At 37.0% G+C, this 14,295-nt stretch overlaps 1 protein-coding gene across 3 annotated transcripts in view; it reads right to left on the bottom strand.

Annotated features, from left to right (window-relative positions):
- Nucleotides 1–236: 236 nt before the first annotated feature.
- The window catches only part of LDLRAD4 (low density lipoprotein receptor class A domain containing 4), a 91,953-nt gene continuing 77,894 nt past the window's right edge, over nucleotides 237–14,295 (bottom strand). For 2 of the 3 annotated variants that reach the window (XM_053714888.1, XM_053714890.1), the window contains exons 3-4: nucleotides 11,241–11,294; nucleotides 237–4,405 (exon numbers count right to left, since the gene is read on the bottom strand). In XM_053714888.1, the coding sequence (XP_053570863.1) occupies nucleotides 3,863–4,405; nucleotides 11,241–11,294 (597 nt within the window). In that variant the 3' untranslated portion in view covers nucleotides 237–3,862. The remainder of the gene's footprint in view (nucleotides 4,406–11,240; nucleotides 11,295–14,295) is intronic. The other variant, XM_053714889.1, reaches the window with a different exon arrangement.

Consider the following 14,295-nt stretch of genomic DNA (forward strand, 5'->3'; position numbering starts at 1 on the left):
TGAAAAAATAGTTATATAAACTCTACAAATCTCATTGATGCACGTTTCTATACTGGACTCTAGCTGCTTAACACTAGCGGATGCAATGTGGTGTGAAGCTATTTCAATTCCTTTTTTGGCTGGACACATTGCATCACTTTTGTGAAATTAATTTAGGGGGGCTATGTGAACTGGTGTTCTGCCAAATAAATCAAAGATAAATAGATAAAATATGAAAAAAAAATCACACATAAATGTTTCAGTAAAATAGAACATTTCTTATTTTAATGTATGAAAAAAACTGGGCATTTGATGTGCATTCAAAATATATATTTTTCTCTCAATATGGGGAGATAGACTCAGCCATGTGTCTCTTGTTAAACAGTTTGTATTTCACGTGTGATCTACAGTTCTTTAAAAATTCTATAACTAGAAAAAAAATGTTTAACATCAAAACAGCATATCTGCAGCAACTGGTAACTCTAATGGCTGGGAGATGGGGGAGCATGGATTAAGTATTTATTAATTCATTTACTTTTGTTTCTTTCATACAGGTGGTAAGAGTCCGCAATCCATTACTCTTCTGGGAATTATTAATCCCTACCACTAGGAGGAAGCAAAGATTCCCAAACCCCAAGAGCTTTATAAAACCCCTCCCACCTCACAGGTACTTTGTGTCTCATTACTTGTGGACTCAACAGCTTGGTTATTAGTTCCCAGGAGTAATGGATTGTGGACTCTCACCACCTGTATTAAAGAAAACAATTTATGCTTACTTGATAAATTATTTTTTTCCATGGTGGTGAAAGCCCACAACACCCCACCCTATGTTTTTGGTGTTGCTTTTTTCTTAATCACATCTTTTTTCAATGCTCCATTTATTGTTCTTATTGCTTTTTCCTACGTCATTTTGCTTGGTTATACGTTAAATTGAGGTACCTGTGAGGTGGGAGGGGTTTTATAGAACTCTTGGGGTTTGGGAATATTTTCCTCCTCCTAGTAATAGGAAAGAGCAATTCCCAGGAGTAATGGATCATGGACTCTCACCACCATGAAATAAATTAATTTATCAGGTAAGCATAAATTATAGTTTTTACTGGGAGCTATGAGGGGTTCAACTTTAGCTAAATCATCTAAGTTATAAAAAATAAAGAACAAATAAACAGAATATCAAATATCAAGATTAAAACCTACTGTAGGGAACATTAACATAAGATTACAGGGTTTGACTAGGCTACCATTTATCATTGTATCTTTTAACAGAAATCCTAAAATACAACTGCTTTTGAGGAAAACTGTACACAAACACTGAAATTAATGGAACATAGATAATTCTACAATAATCATTGAGCTGAAACTGACAAAGAATTTGCTCAGCTCTCTAGAAACCATTGCTTTAGGGTCCTTTAATGCAATTTAACAGCAGCTGGCTGTCATGGGCCTTAAAGCATCTGCAGTAATCTCTCTGAGACTCAAAAGCAAAGGGCTAAAAATAGAAAAAAACGGAATTTTACTTAATTACTGTTAACCAAAGTAACAGATGTCTCAAAATGTTATTTTTGTCTCGTAAAAAATTTAAGGGTATAAGGTATTTCCCTGTACTTCCTTCCTGTCTCTTGAACAATGTAACTGGCATCTTAACTTTGTACATGTCCAGCTTGGTATAATACTACACATAAAATACATATACAGCGTTGTGCCCTCTCAGGTTACAAATATGAAGTGAGCGATATAGAATGCAACACTACAATTACTTTTGATATCAAAATGTCATGTGGTAACCTAGGAGCAACTGATTATACTGGAGCTGTAATCAGTAAACCTTTAGGTAGCCTCACACCTTTGTCTGGTCTAGTAACGGTTTTACATTGCCCAATCAAACTTAATTATCTCAGCACTTCTTTTAATAATGAAATGTGGTATGATTGAAATTGTATTTTTTTTGTGAGGCTACAGGTTGGGTGAATTGACACATTCATGCTCAGCGTACCAACATAGCAAAATGGGTTCCTGCATGATAATATCCTGATGCATAAACTGGCTATATATTTATTTAGCTGTAATTATAATTAATTTCTCTTTGTAACTAAAAATTATGATAATACAATTCAAACTGTCTGAATTAAATAAAAACTACATCAAGTGTAAGGAGACTAAAATGTATACAAGAAATGTCATCAACCATATGAAATGAGTGGATTTGTTCTACTTCAACCAAAACCCTGATACTGGCCAGGTTCAGGAGTCTGAACATGACAACGTGAACCTTTATGTGCAAGACTTTTATATATACTAGGGGCTTCATTTTAGGGGCTTCATTTTGCTTCACACGACTTGGCATACATTAACTCTGATATGTTGTTTTATGCATAGGAAACCTGTCTCCACAAATAATCCACAGAGCTTTAGATAGGGAGATTACACTGGGCATCTCGTATATCCAGTTGGTTACATTGACTTAAAGATTTAAAAAGTATATATACCAGTGTTTAGGAACCAGTGATCATCCAAAGAGCAACACACAAGGCACACAGGCCATCAATTGAGCTGCAATGTATGTGGATAACTTATATAAAAGACTGGCTTGGCCTACCAGGTCACCGGGAGCTGGCCAGCTACAATTTAATAGGGTGGTGCTGCCTGTGAGGCGATGCAGCTGTTCACCTCTATTCTTTTCTCACCTGAGCTATACATATTAAGGTCACAAAGTATTTCCTTGTAAGTTTTATTTCTTAGACCACATGCCATTTTAGTAGCCCTCTTTTGAATGGTTTCCAGTCAAGTTATACTGTGAGACAGAGTGACACATTGTTTTGAGTGTCTTCTCCAGATCACACTATGGATAATCATTTTCAAACTGTGAAAAAGAGTCACACTTGAAAATAGGTTGTTTGGTGCCTATATAAGAAAAATCTGGCATTTTTTAAAATGACAAACTAATATAATTTAAATCTGAATATAAAATATAGGGGGATAAGCATCACAGTAATCCCCTTTAGATAAATGGTGTGTGTGCATTCTACAGACTCAACGTAAAATAGGGCTGGTCTTCAAATTTTTTAAGGGCTACTTCTTTATTCATCCTGGCCCTGCAGTTATTTAAATGGAGAGAGTGGTGAAAGAAGGTAAAGGGTTGTTGTGAGAGAGTGCAGATGTTTTGTAGGTCTGAAATAGATCTGCTTGAGGTGTAAAAAATGGACATTCTTTCCAGCTTCATAGGAAAGGGTGAGGGCTTCAAGAAAAACTTCTAAGGGTAACAAACGGCTTCAGGGCCAACACTTGCCCACTGCTGGCATAAAATCAGCTTTGGTAATGCAGTTATCTAATTTATATTTTATACATTCAGTTTCTGCAGCTCTCGTTCAATCAGGTTTACCATCTATAAAATAAATATTTTGCATGTATCCACTTCATTCACTGTATACCTTGACACACCCAAGGGAATATGGATTCATAAAACATTAAAATGTCCCAGATATTAACAGAAAAAATATAACTGGCCACTGACTCCTTAATACTCCACTGCTACAAATTAATACTTATTTACTCTCTTTGCCAATTACATTTTTAAATACATATAATGGACTGCAAGCTTGTGTTCTGTGAGTTGTTTTCTTTATAGATTGAAATAACTGAAAAAGTATAGCATGAAAAAAACTTTCATATTCAACTAGAGTTAAAAAGAAAGGAAGTTTGTGTACTTATACCAAATTGCATACGTTCATCTGAATGGAATCAGAGTGCGTATACAATAACGTGCATTTGGTTTAACAAAACTTTACCACTTGAAACTTAACAACACTGTGTACCGGAGCTAAGGAGGTCACCAGGCTGCTGTGATGACTCCTTCCTTTATGTCAGGTTAAGTGCACATTAGACGGATTCAAACAAGGTTCCCTGGCTGCCTGTCTTTCCCATTGACAGGGACTATTGTGCTCTCTGAATTGTTTTGTTGGAACTGAAGTCTACTACCTCTCTGGCATGAAGGAGAGGTATTTGTTTGCTGGTGGTGGAAATAAGATGAGCCTGGGTAATGTCCCATGACCTCATTGTAAGTTGGTGGTGGACCTTCCATTCTGCAATTGCTACTAGAGTTGGTTGCACTAATACCCGAGTTGCTGCTTGGCGGGCAAGGGCCCCCATTGTACATAGAAATATCTATTAAATCACTGTCAAAAATGGTTCTGTTTGGTGGTGCTCTGACAGATTCTCGATTAAGTTCCATCTGTTGTTCTGGGTCCCGCAACTGCAAAGTGCATGGCCCTTGGTATGGCGGTGGCTCCTCTCCATCAGATAGGGAGATTGTGGGAGGAAGGTCAATTTCATGTTGTATGTAAGGGTATGTTGGCTGGAAGCGGCTGAAATGATCTCTCTGCATAAAGGAAGGAGCAGTGAATCTGTCCCTGGACCTTGGCGCATACATGATCTAGAAATAAAGAAAATAAATGTGGAATAAATTAGTTGTAAGGATGTCATATCTAGACCATCATTTTAATTTAAAGCTGTAAAGTCATTAGAATTTTCTCAGAACAAGCTCTAATTAGTCATCACATGTCTCTGCCACCTTTAAAACCTTTACGACTAGTGACATCAGGTACAGAAATATGGTGGAAACTTTTCCATGATGGACACTTTCAAAATGAAGTGAAATGTCACAATTTTCTAGCAATTCTGTTATTATTATTAATATTATTATTAAAAAATTATAGTACATACTGTAATATATATATATACTAGTCCTAAAGCCTGTGTACACGGGCCATTTTTTGCAGTACAGCGGTCCCACCACTTGCTCTCTCTCTATCCCCCCTCTCTTTCTCCCCTCTCTTTATCCCCTCTCTTTTGCTCTCTCTCTCTCCCCTCTCTTTTACTCTCTCTCTCTCCCCCCTCTATTTTGCTCTCTCCCCCCTCTCTTTTGCTCTCTCTTCCCCCTCTCTTTTGCTCTCTCTCTCCCCACTCTCTTTTGCTCTCTCTCTCCCCCCTCTCTTTTGCTCTCTCTCTCCCCCTCTCTTTTGCTTTCTCTCTCCCCCCTCTCTTTTGCTCTCTCTCCCCCTCTTTTGCTTTCTCTCTCCCTCTCTTTTGCTCTCTCTCTCCCCCTCTTTTGCTGTCTCTGTCCCTCTCTTTTGCTCTCTCTCTTCCCCCCTCTCGTTTGTTCTCTCTCCTCTAGTTTGACCTCTCTCTCCTCTCATTTGCTCTCTCTCTCCTCTCAATTGCTGTCTCTCTTCCTCTCTTTTGCTCTCTCTCCCCCTCTCTTTTGCGCTCTCTCCCTCCCTCTCTTTTGTGCTCTCCCCCCCTCTCTTTTGCGCTCTCTCCCCCCTCTCTTTTGCGCTCTCTCCCCCTCTCTTTTGCGCTCTCTTCCCCTCTTTTGCGCTCTCTCCCCCCTCTCTTTTGTGCTCTCTCCCCCCTCTCTTTTGTGCACTCTCCCCCCTCTCTTTTGTGCACTCTCCCCCCTCTCTTTTGTGCTCTCTCCCCCCTCTATTTTGCTGTCTCTCTGCCCCCTCTCTTTTGCTGTCTCTCTCCCCCCTCTCTTTGCTGTCTCTCTCTCCCTCTCTCTATCCCCCCTCTTCTGCTCTCTCTATCCACCCTCTTCTGCTCTCTCTATCCCCCCTCTTTAGAGCTCTCTTGTGTCTCTCTGCAGCCGCCCCGTCATCTAGCCCCGCCCGCGTCACGCTCGGCCCCGCCCACATCACATCCGTCTAGTCACGCCCATCCTGCACCCGTCGGCCACGCCCACGTCGCAGCCACTCGGCCACGACCACGTTGCATCTGCCCGGCCATGCCCACTCCGCATCCGCCCAGCCACGCCCATTCCACCACACAACGCCAGGGAGGTCAGTTGGAAGGCCAGGTGTGTTTGTCCTTGCACAGTCTCTACTACGTATGACAGCTTCAGACAAACACACTTGGCCTTTTATTATATAGGATATATATATATATATATATATATATATTCTATGGATTATTTAGAATTTTTACAGTATGTATAATAATATTAAAAAAAAACAAAAAAAACAATATTGCACGCAACAGTTAGCGCACCACTTGTATGTGGTACAAATGGGTTAAATCATAACAATGTTTTTGATACTGCCACTCAAGCAGGGTAAAACCACTGGGTGGCAGGAGACTTTTTGCAACATATCAGTACCCTTGGTCTCAATTGTTAGAATAAAAAACAAAAACACCTGGAATTTTTTTTTAAATTATTTTCTATTTTGTTAACTTTATCATAATACAGAGTTTGATATTTGTATGATTATGTACACAAAATAATTCACATGGATCAGTAGTGAATATGCTCAGTAGGTCAATAAAATGAATGTGACATCGTCAGCATTATAGTCCTAATTTTATAGCACCACAGGAATGAAGCTTGCATTAGGTAGAGCCCAATTATCTAAAGCTCTCTGGGCTTGTGTGATTTTTAAAGAAATCTCGTCTGTACTATGAAGCCCCTGTCCCAATTCTCTAAAGACAGTTTTTACCTTGAAAGTAGTGTAAATAATAATAATAATATGTAATAAAAAATGTATTGTTTAATTGCATTAAAATGATGACAAAATTGTTCTACAAAAATCAAATTTAATGGAAAAATGTAAATTTGTATTGAAATTATGCAGTAAAACAATGTAATGTGCAATGTAGAAATCCTAATAAAACTACACTGCCCATGCAAAAACTGCTGTGAAATTCGTATTTATAATACATTTTAAATGTATTGTTTTGCTTATTGTGAAATGACTTTCCCTGCATCTGCTAGTGGGCTGAAATGGGACATTCCATGGGCGGAGCTAAAATTTGTCCTCCAGGTCTGGCGTATTCTCTAAACATTTCCCTCCTGCAGGTCTCGCTATTTTTCCCCTGTGGTGGAAATAAAAAAAGGTGGAAATACGCAAAACACTTTTTACCCTAACAGAATAAAACATGCATTTGAAAATAAAGGTGATTGTAAGATACTTTAGGAAGAAGTGTTTTTCCAGCCACCAGTTGAATTTTAAAAAAGACCTTTATTCATTTCATTTCTACAAATGGCGACAGAGAAACAGCAGCCAAAGACCCCCTAACGTAGAGATCAAAGATCGGAGGAGAGAGTCAAGGAAACGCCCGGCTCAGGATGACATCAGCGGTAGTGGTTCAGAATCGTCTGCCGGTTTTTTAACCGAGGATTCAGACGTAGATCACACCGCGCCGGGCGCAAGCATCGGAAGAGGCGCACGTCATTCGACGTCACAACCAGAGCGCCAGAGAGCCCGACGAACGGGAGGATACCAGCGGGGGCATTACCGCCATTGAGCGGAGTGGAGCCACACAACACATCAGAGAAAGAGGACGAAGAAAAAGAGCAAGATGAACTCGTAAGACAGCATAACAATGGTGGAGAAACGGGATCCGAAAATCGAAGACCTTTTACGTTACCCATGGATAAACAACAAATAGGACACAGCACTAACAGAACACAAGATGAAGCAGCAAATCTGGGTAAAGTAAATGTACTTAAACAGACTATGTATAGACTTTCAAAAGGTACAATTTACCAGAGAGATGATGGACAAAATAACGAAATGGACAATGTCACTAAAAATTCACAGTATTGTACATTTTTAAAAACTAGTAGTAGTAATAAGGGCACTAAAATGTTAAATTTCCCCTTGAATGTCAATAATGAAATAAGCACTGCAAACTATAGCACTTTGGAAAGTAATGAAATGAATATTGTAAACTATAGCACTTTGGGAAGTAATGAAGTAGATAACACATGCACTTTAGAATCAAATAAAGAAAGCACTTTAAATGTTGAACACCTAGACACTTTACAATCGGACACTATGATGATTTATGAGGACACTTACAAAAGAAACAGTGCCACAAACACATGCACTTTAGAAACAAATAGCACTTTAGTGAATCACACTAGCACTTTAAATAAAGAAAATATCACCAACTTGAGTTTAAAAGAAAGCAAATCAACAACAAACACCATACATAAAACTAATCACTACCAATCCAATGAAATACATACTAATTCTAATACCTTGATAAGCAAAATCACTGAATTGCATTGTAATACAGAAAACATAGAAGATGATTTAGTCCACAATATCTCCAATTATACCCTATCAGAAACAGAACACAACATACTGAATAAAGGTTTATCATACTGCCTACCTAACACACATGATGAATTCATCATAGAACAAGATTTAGAGAGATTTTTTAGGAAATTGAAACTTAAAGTTCATTTCTCTACACTAAAAGACATGACAGAGACACCAGTAATAAGCAAGAATGATGCTAAGAAAAAGGACATTAAGTTCAATGATCCTAAAACATTTGGTATTAAAGGTAAAAGTAAATTCAATCCACCAACACAACATAGTGTAGCTACATTTGCAAAATTAGTCCAAAAAGAAGTAAAAAATCTCTTAAAAAGAAACAAAAAGAAAGAACTAGTGCACATTGATAGGAAGCAACAAGATACCATTAACAAGTTAAAAAATAACAATGAAATCATAATAAAGGAAGCAGATAAGGGCGGAGCAGTGGTGCTATTAAATAAAACTGATTATGTGAAAGAGATACAGAGACAACTAAATGACACCACAATATATGAAGCCTTGATTAGAGATCCCACAATTCAAATAGGGAAAGAAATAGAACGTATCACCAATGCAGCAGTCAAAAATGGTATTATCACAAATGAATTCAAAGAATGTCTCATTGAAAAAAACCCAATAAGACCAGTCATATACATTTCACCAAAAATACACAAAGATAAATATCAACCACCAGGACGCCCAATAGTGGCAGGAGTTAATTCTATTTTTTCAAAAATTGCAATATTTTTAGACAAAGTATTACAGCCCCATCTATTAGACACTTCCTCATATTTGAAAGACACTAATGACTTTCTTGCTAAACTAAAAGACATTGGACAAATTGGAGATAAATGCATATTGTATACATTAGACGTCACTAGCTTATATACATCAATTAAACACACCAGTGGCATTGAAGCAGTAACTAATACATTGAAAACCAATAACAAATACAACGAAGATGAAATACAATTCCTTATAGATCTATTATCGGTCATATTATACCACAATTATTTTTTATTTCAAGACACTTTTTTTCTACAAAAGCAAGGCACTGCAATGGGCTCCAGTGTAGCCCCAACATATGCCAATATTTTTATGTCCCACATAGAAGAGAAATTCATATATTCACATCCATTATTTTTAAAATATGGCGCAGCATGGTGGAGATTTGTGGATGACATATTTGGCATATGGTGGGGAGACACTGGTAGCCTACTGCAATTTGTTCAACATCTTAATACATCAGTAGCTGGTCTCAAATTTACACTCAACATGGAAGAAACAGGAGTTGCATTCTTAGACACTTTTGTATATAAAGAACAAGGCTTCTTAAAAACTGACTTATATGTGAAACCCACAGACAAAAATAAAGTATTACAATATAACAGTTTCCATTCAAAAAAAACAATAGAAGCAATACCCCAAGGTCAATTTAAAAGAGTAAAAAGAATAGTGACTGACGAAAAGAGATGTGACATAAGACTAAATGAAATGGCAGATAAATTCAGAAGAAGAGGGTACCCAGAAGATCTAATTACAAAACAGTTGGAATACTTTAAAAATAAGGAAACTAATAACACTAAAAAAAACAAAGAAAACAGAATGATATTTGTTACCCAATACAACTCCCTAGGAACAAAAATATCACACATCATAAATAGACACTGGCATATATTGAGAGACTGTAATCCCCAAGTGGAGGACTTCAAAAATATTCCTATGGTAGCTTATAAAAAGACCAAAAATTTGAGAGATGAACTAGTAAGAGCAGATATAGGTAGCAATAGGAAGTCTTTACAAACAACATTGGGGTCTGATAATAAAGGGTGTTATCCCTGCCTTCATTGCAGTCACTGCAGTTCAATAATTAAAGGGAAAGATTTTCTTCACCCCATTAAGGGAACCAAATACCCTATAAAGAAATATCTAACATGTAGAAGCACATATGCTATTTATCTCATCAAATGTCCATGTGCCAGGATTTATATAGGAGAAACGAGCAGGGAGGTAAGAACAAGAATCACTGAACACAAATCCAACATTAGAAACAAAAATATGGAGGCTCCTGTTTCCTGTCACTTCCTCTCCATGGGTCACAACATCAGTCAACTTAGATTTCAAGTTATTGAACAAGTTGACAGACCCAGGAGGGGAGGTGACAGAGACCAGATGCTCAAAAGAAGGGAGATGTTTTGGATAAATAGATTAAACACAATGATACCTGAAGGCTTAAACAAAGATTTTGAATGGTCATTATTTTTTTGACTATGATAGCATATACCTGTAGTAGCAAATTTGATTCTGATATTATAATGTGTATAGGTTTTAATTTTAATTATATGTATATAAATTTGGTTTTAAATTTTCATGTGACAAACATACATAAACAATGAAGATACTAACTCAAAACATAAGAATTTATAGTAAATTTCTTTAGAGAATTTGTCACATGCAATTTTAAATTTTAACCACAAGATGGCACTATTGTGCAATCTAATAGAAATTGGACAGGTATAAAAGACACACCTGTATACTATTCAGTAGACATGATTAAGAACCTGGCATAGGTTTGAAACGTTGTTGATATGATGGACCCTGGAAGAAATGAATAAAGGTCTTTTTTAAAATTCAACTGGTGGCTGGAAAAACACTTCTTCTTGGATATACATTGGGGTCTGGCTAACCCTTTTCCCGTGCCCCACAAGGAAAATAGGTGCTGTCTTTCACTATCATATTCACTGTAAGATACTTTACTCTGAAAAGTGAGTAATTTGATGTGAATTAGCTGCAATGTATAATTTTCCACGTACACCTCCTGCTCCCAAATAACTTTGCTTTGACTAGCAAAGTGTCCCTAGCCAGCAAGCTCCATTGATTTCTATGGGAGGCATCTCGCCACTTCCCATTTCTAGATAATATCCTGAGGGCTGTCTCTGCAAGTAGCAACGTAGTTTTTTATGTCTTGCCCAGAGAAGTTGATCATTGGGCCCTTTGGGACTGACTGAAGAAACCAGTATATGCTATAAGGTACAGGGGGAAAACTCTTCTATGATTCTGATCTACATTTTCCACGAGCAGATATGGTAATGCAAATTACTTTTTCTAAATGTACCAACAAAACACTAAAGTGCAAGTCAATATTACATGTCAGAAGTATCGTACCTCTGAAGCACCTTGACGTGACACTAAGTTCTCTGATGGCCACAAACACCCTTCCTAGGAAAAAGAGGGACACATTAGAACAATTAGGTTTATTGTAAGATATTCACATCACTGTTAGAGATCTGTAAATATAAAAAAATCTAAGAAACAAAGATTAGTAAAATATTACATTTTTCACAATGCTTAAGTCTTTTAAAGGGACATTTACCCAATTTTTTTATTATTCACACAGAGTATATAAATAAAAAAAGCTTCCAATTTACTTCTATTGATCCAAAACAAAAAATCAAAGAATATACTGTGTACAAGCCAAAGTGTATGAAATGTCCCAGACTACTGTTTCCTTAACTATGAACTTTAGAACAAGTCCCGTATAAGACTCATAGCTGCAAATCGAGAGTGCTCTTGGGGGGTCTTGGAAGTTTTTACAATTATAACAATATTACTCGGCTTGTGACGTATCACCTTAATTTTATACATATTGTACAATGTTTGTTTTTAATAAAAAGTAACTTTTGGAAATATGTATGCTTGCTGAGCAACATTACTGAGGTTATTTGAATCACCTGTAACACATGCTGCCAATACCGAAAGCTGGGTTTACAGCTCAGAAGAACATGAGTAATATTATGTAAATTGAAAGAAAATGTATTTACTATATTTCTTCTCTTGCATATGCTGACCAGCGGAGACCAGAAAATTGTTGCGGTTAAAGGGACAGTCTAGTCAAAATGAAACTTTCATGATTCAGATAGGGCATGCAATTTTAAACAACTTTCCAATTTACTTTTATCATCAAATTTGCTGTGTTCTATTGGTATTCTTTGTTGAAAGCTAAACCTAGGTAGGCTGCTCATATGTTCATTTCTAAGCCATTGAAGGCCACCTCTTATTATGACAGTTGTTTTAAAGCTAGACAGTGCTAGTTCATGTTTGTCATATAGCTAACATTGTGCTCACGCCTGTGGAGTTACATACGAGTCAGCACTGATTGGTTAAAATGCAATTCTATCAAAAGAACTGAGATAAGGCGACAGTCTGCAGAGGCTTTGATACAAGGTAATCACAGAGGTAAAAAGTATATTAATATAACTGTTTTGGTTCTGAATAACTGGGGAATGGGTAATAAAGAGATTATCTTTTTAAACAATACAAATTCTGGAGTAGACTGTCCCTCTTGCTTTCAGGAAACTGTAGTCTGGGACATTTCTTATACTTTGGCTTGTGCACAAGCATACATTTAGTTTTTTTGTTTTGTATCATTTTTACAATTAACACGCTGTTTGACATCACTTTATTTTTTGTTGTTCCAATGCACTTCTGTTATCAAATTGATTTTGTTCTCATGGTAGTCTTTGCTGTACTTTTTGTTTTGTATAAGTTTTACAATTAACACACTGTATTTTGTTGTTGTTCCAATTCACTTCTATTACCAAATTGATTTTGTTCTTGTGGTATTCTTTGTTGAAGGAAATACCTAGCTAGGTTGCATGCACGTGTCTGGAGAACTATATGTCAGCAGTTCTGCTAGAATGATTTGCACAATGTATAAAACTGATAAAAGCATTCTTGCAAAACTGCTGCCATAAAGTGCTCCAGATATGTGCATTCTCCTGAGCCTTCCTACCTGCTTTTCAAAAAAGGATACCAAAAGAACGAAGTAAACATGATCATAGAAGTAAAGTAGACTACTGTACACTCTACCTGGAGTGTTTAAAGTAAAATTTGGATTTTCGTGTACCTCTACTGCACTCACATTTTGATCCCACAAAGTTTTAAAACGTTTTAACAAATGCCATTTAATGTATCCAGCACCTGCAATTGGCACAAACAGCCAGCAGAGGGCACCAAGGCCATGCAGATTTACACAAAGCGACAATAATGTAACCTTCCAGGCTGTTAAGATTGTTCACATCTTATCGCATAAACTTATCACATAATGATAAATTCATCCTTATTTCCTGGAGACTGCTTGTTTACAGCATAGTTGTAAGAAACGTATACAAAGTAACATAAGAGGAACAAGTTTAATTCATAAGAACCAGCAGCATAAGGATAGTACACGTTAACATTAAATACAAGCAGCAAGTCATGTTAAGCAATGTGCACTACAAATATCACTTTGCTACAGAAATCACAATGCTATAATTATCTTCATGTGTACAACAGTGTGCTTCCATCCCTTGATAACATTGTATAAAGAGAAATTAGAGTAGACTAATCACAGTAAAGATCAGCAGCCAAAAAATGTCATAAATTGCCAAATGTATTTCATTTAATCTAGAGTTTGCAGTCGCTTTCTACATACAGACAAGACAAATGAGAGGTGAACACAACCCTGTATACTGCATGACAGCAAATTAATTTCAGAGTCATCTGACATCTCCGCCCTGATTGACTTTATTCTGAAGCTGACCTGGATTCACGATTGAACAAGGTGCTCCCCCTTTTCCCTGGATAACTGACTTTGATAAAATTCTCTCTGAACTGACACATCTTTTGAGCAGAGATATTGTCAGGAAACTGCAGCTCAGGACACACATTGTCTTTCCATAGCAAATTAATGAACAAGGTATACAACAATATGCATGTGCTAAATAAAATATTTCCATTGGCAAATCAACCATGAAATCATTTTTTTATTTTTTATTTATTTTATTGAGATTCAATAAACAAACAGTCTTACATTCATTTCAGTAAACAAAAGAGTGGGGGCACGCAGGTCCCCTATCCAATTGGCACAAAGGGGAAATGGATGGACACGCAGGTCCAATGTGGTCACTGTAAAAAAGCAATGATCTGTACATAATCCTTCCATCGTATCGGAAGGGAGATAAAAAACAGTAGGAATAAACCTAAGAGGATTGATACATTACATTCATGTTACAGTTATAGAGGGGGAATGAGGCCAGGGAGAGGAAAGGGGGTGTCTTGGGGTCTTATTCTAGTGATACATTTGATTTTGGAGGAAGTATGTTGAAATTAATTAGCAGGTAGACTAAAAGAGGTACTGGGAAGGAGAGGTCCTATAATTGGTTAGATACCAGGTTGGAGT

The sequence above is a fragment of the Bombina bombina genome, chromosome 5 (assembly GCF_027579735.1).
Source record: "Bombina bombina isolate aBomBom1 chromosome 5, aBomBom1.pri, whole genome shotgun sequence".
NCBI lineage: Eukaryota > Metazoa > Chordata > Amphibia > Anura > Bombinatoridae > Bombina > Bombina bombina.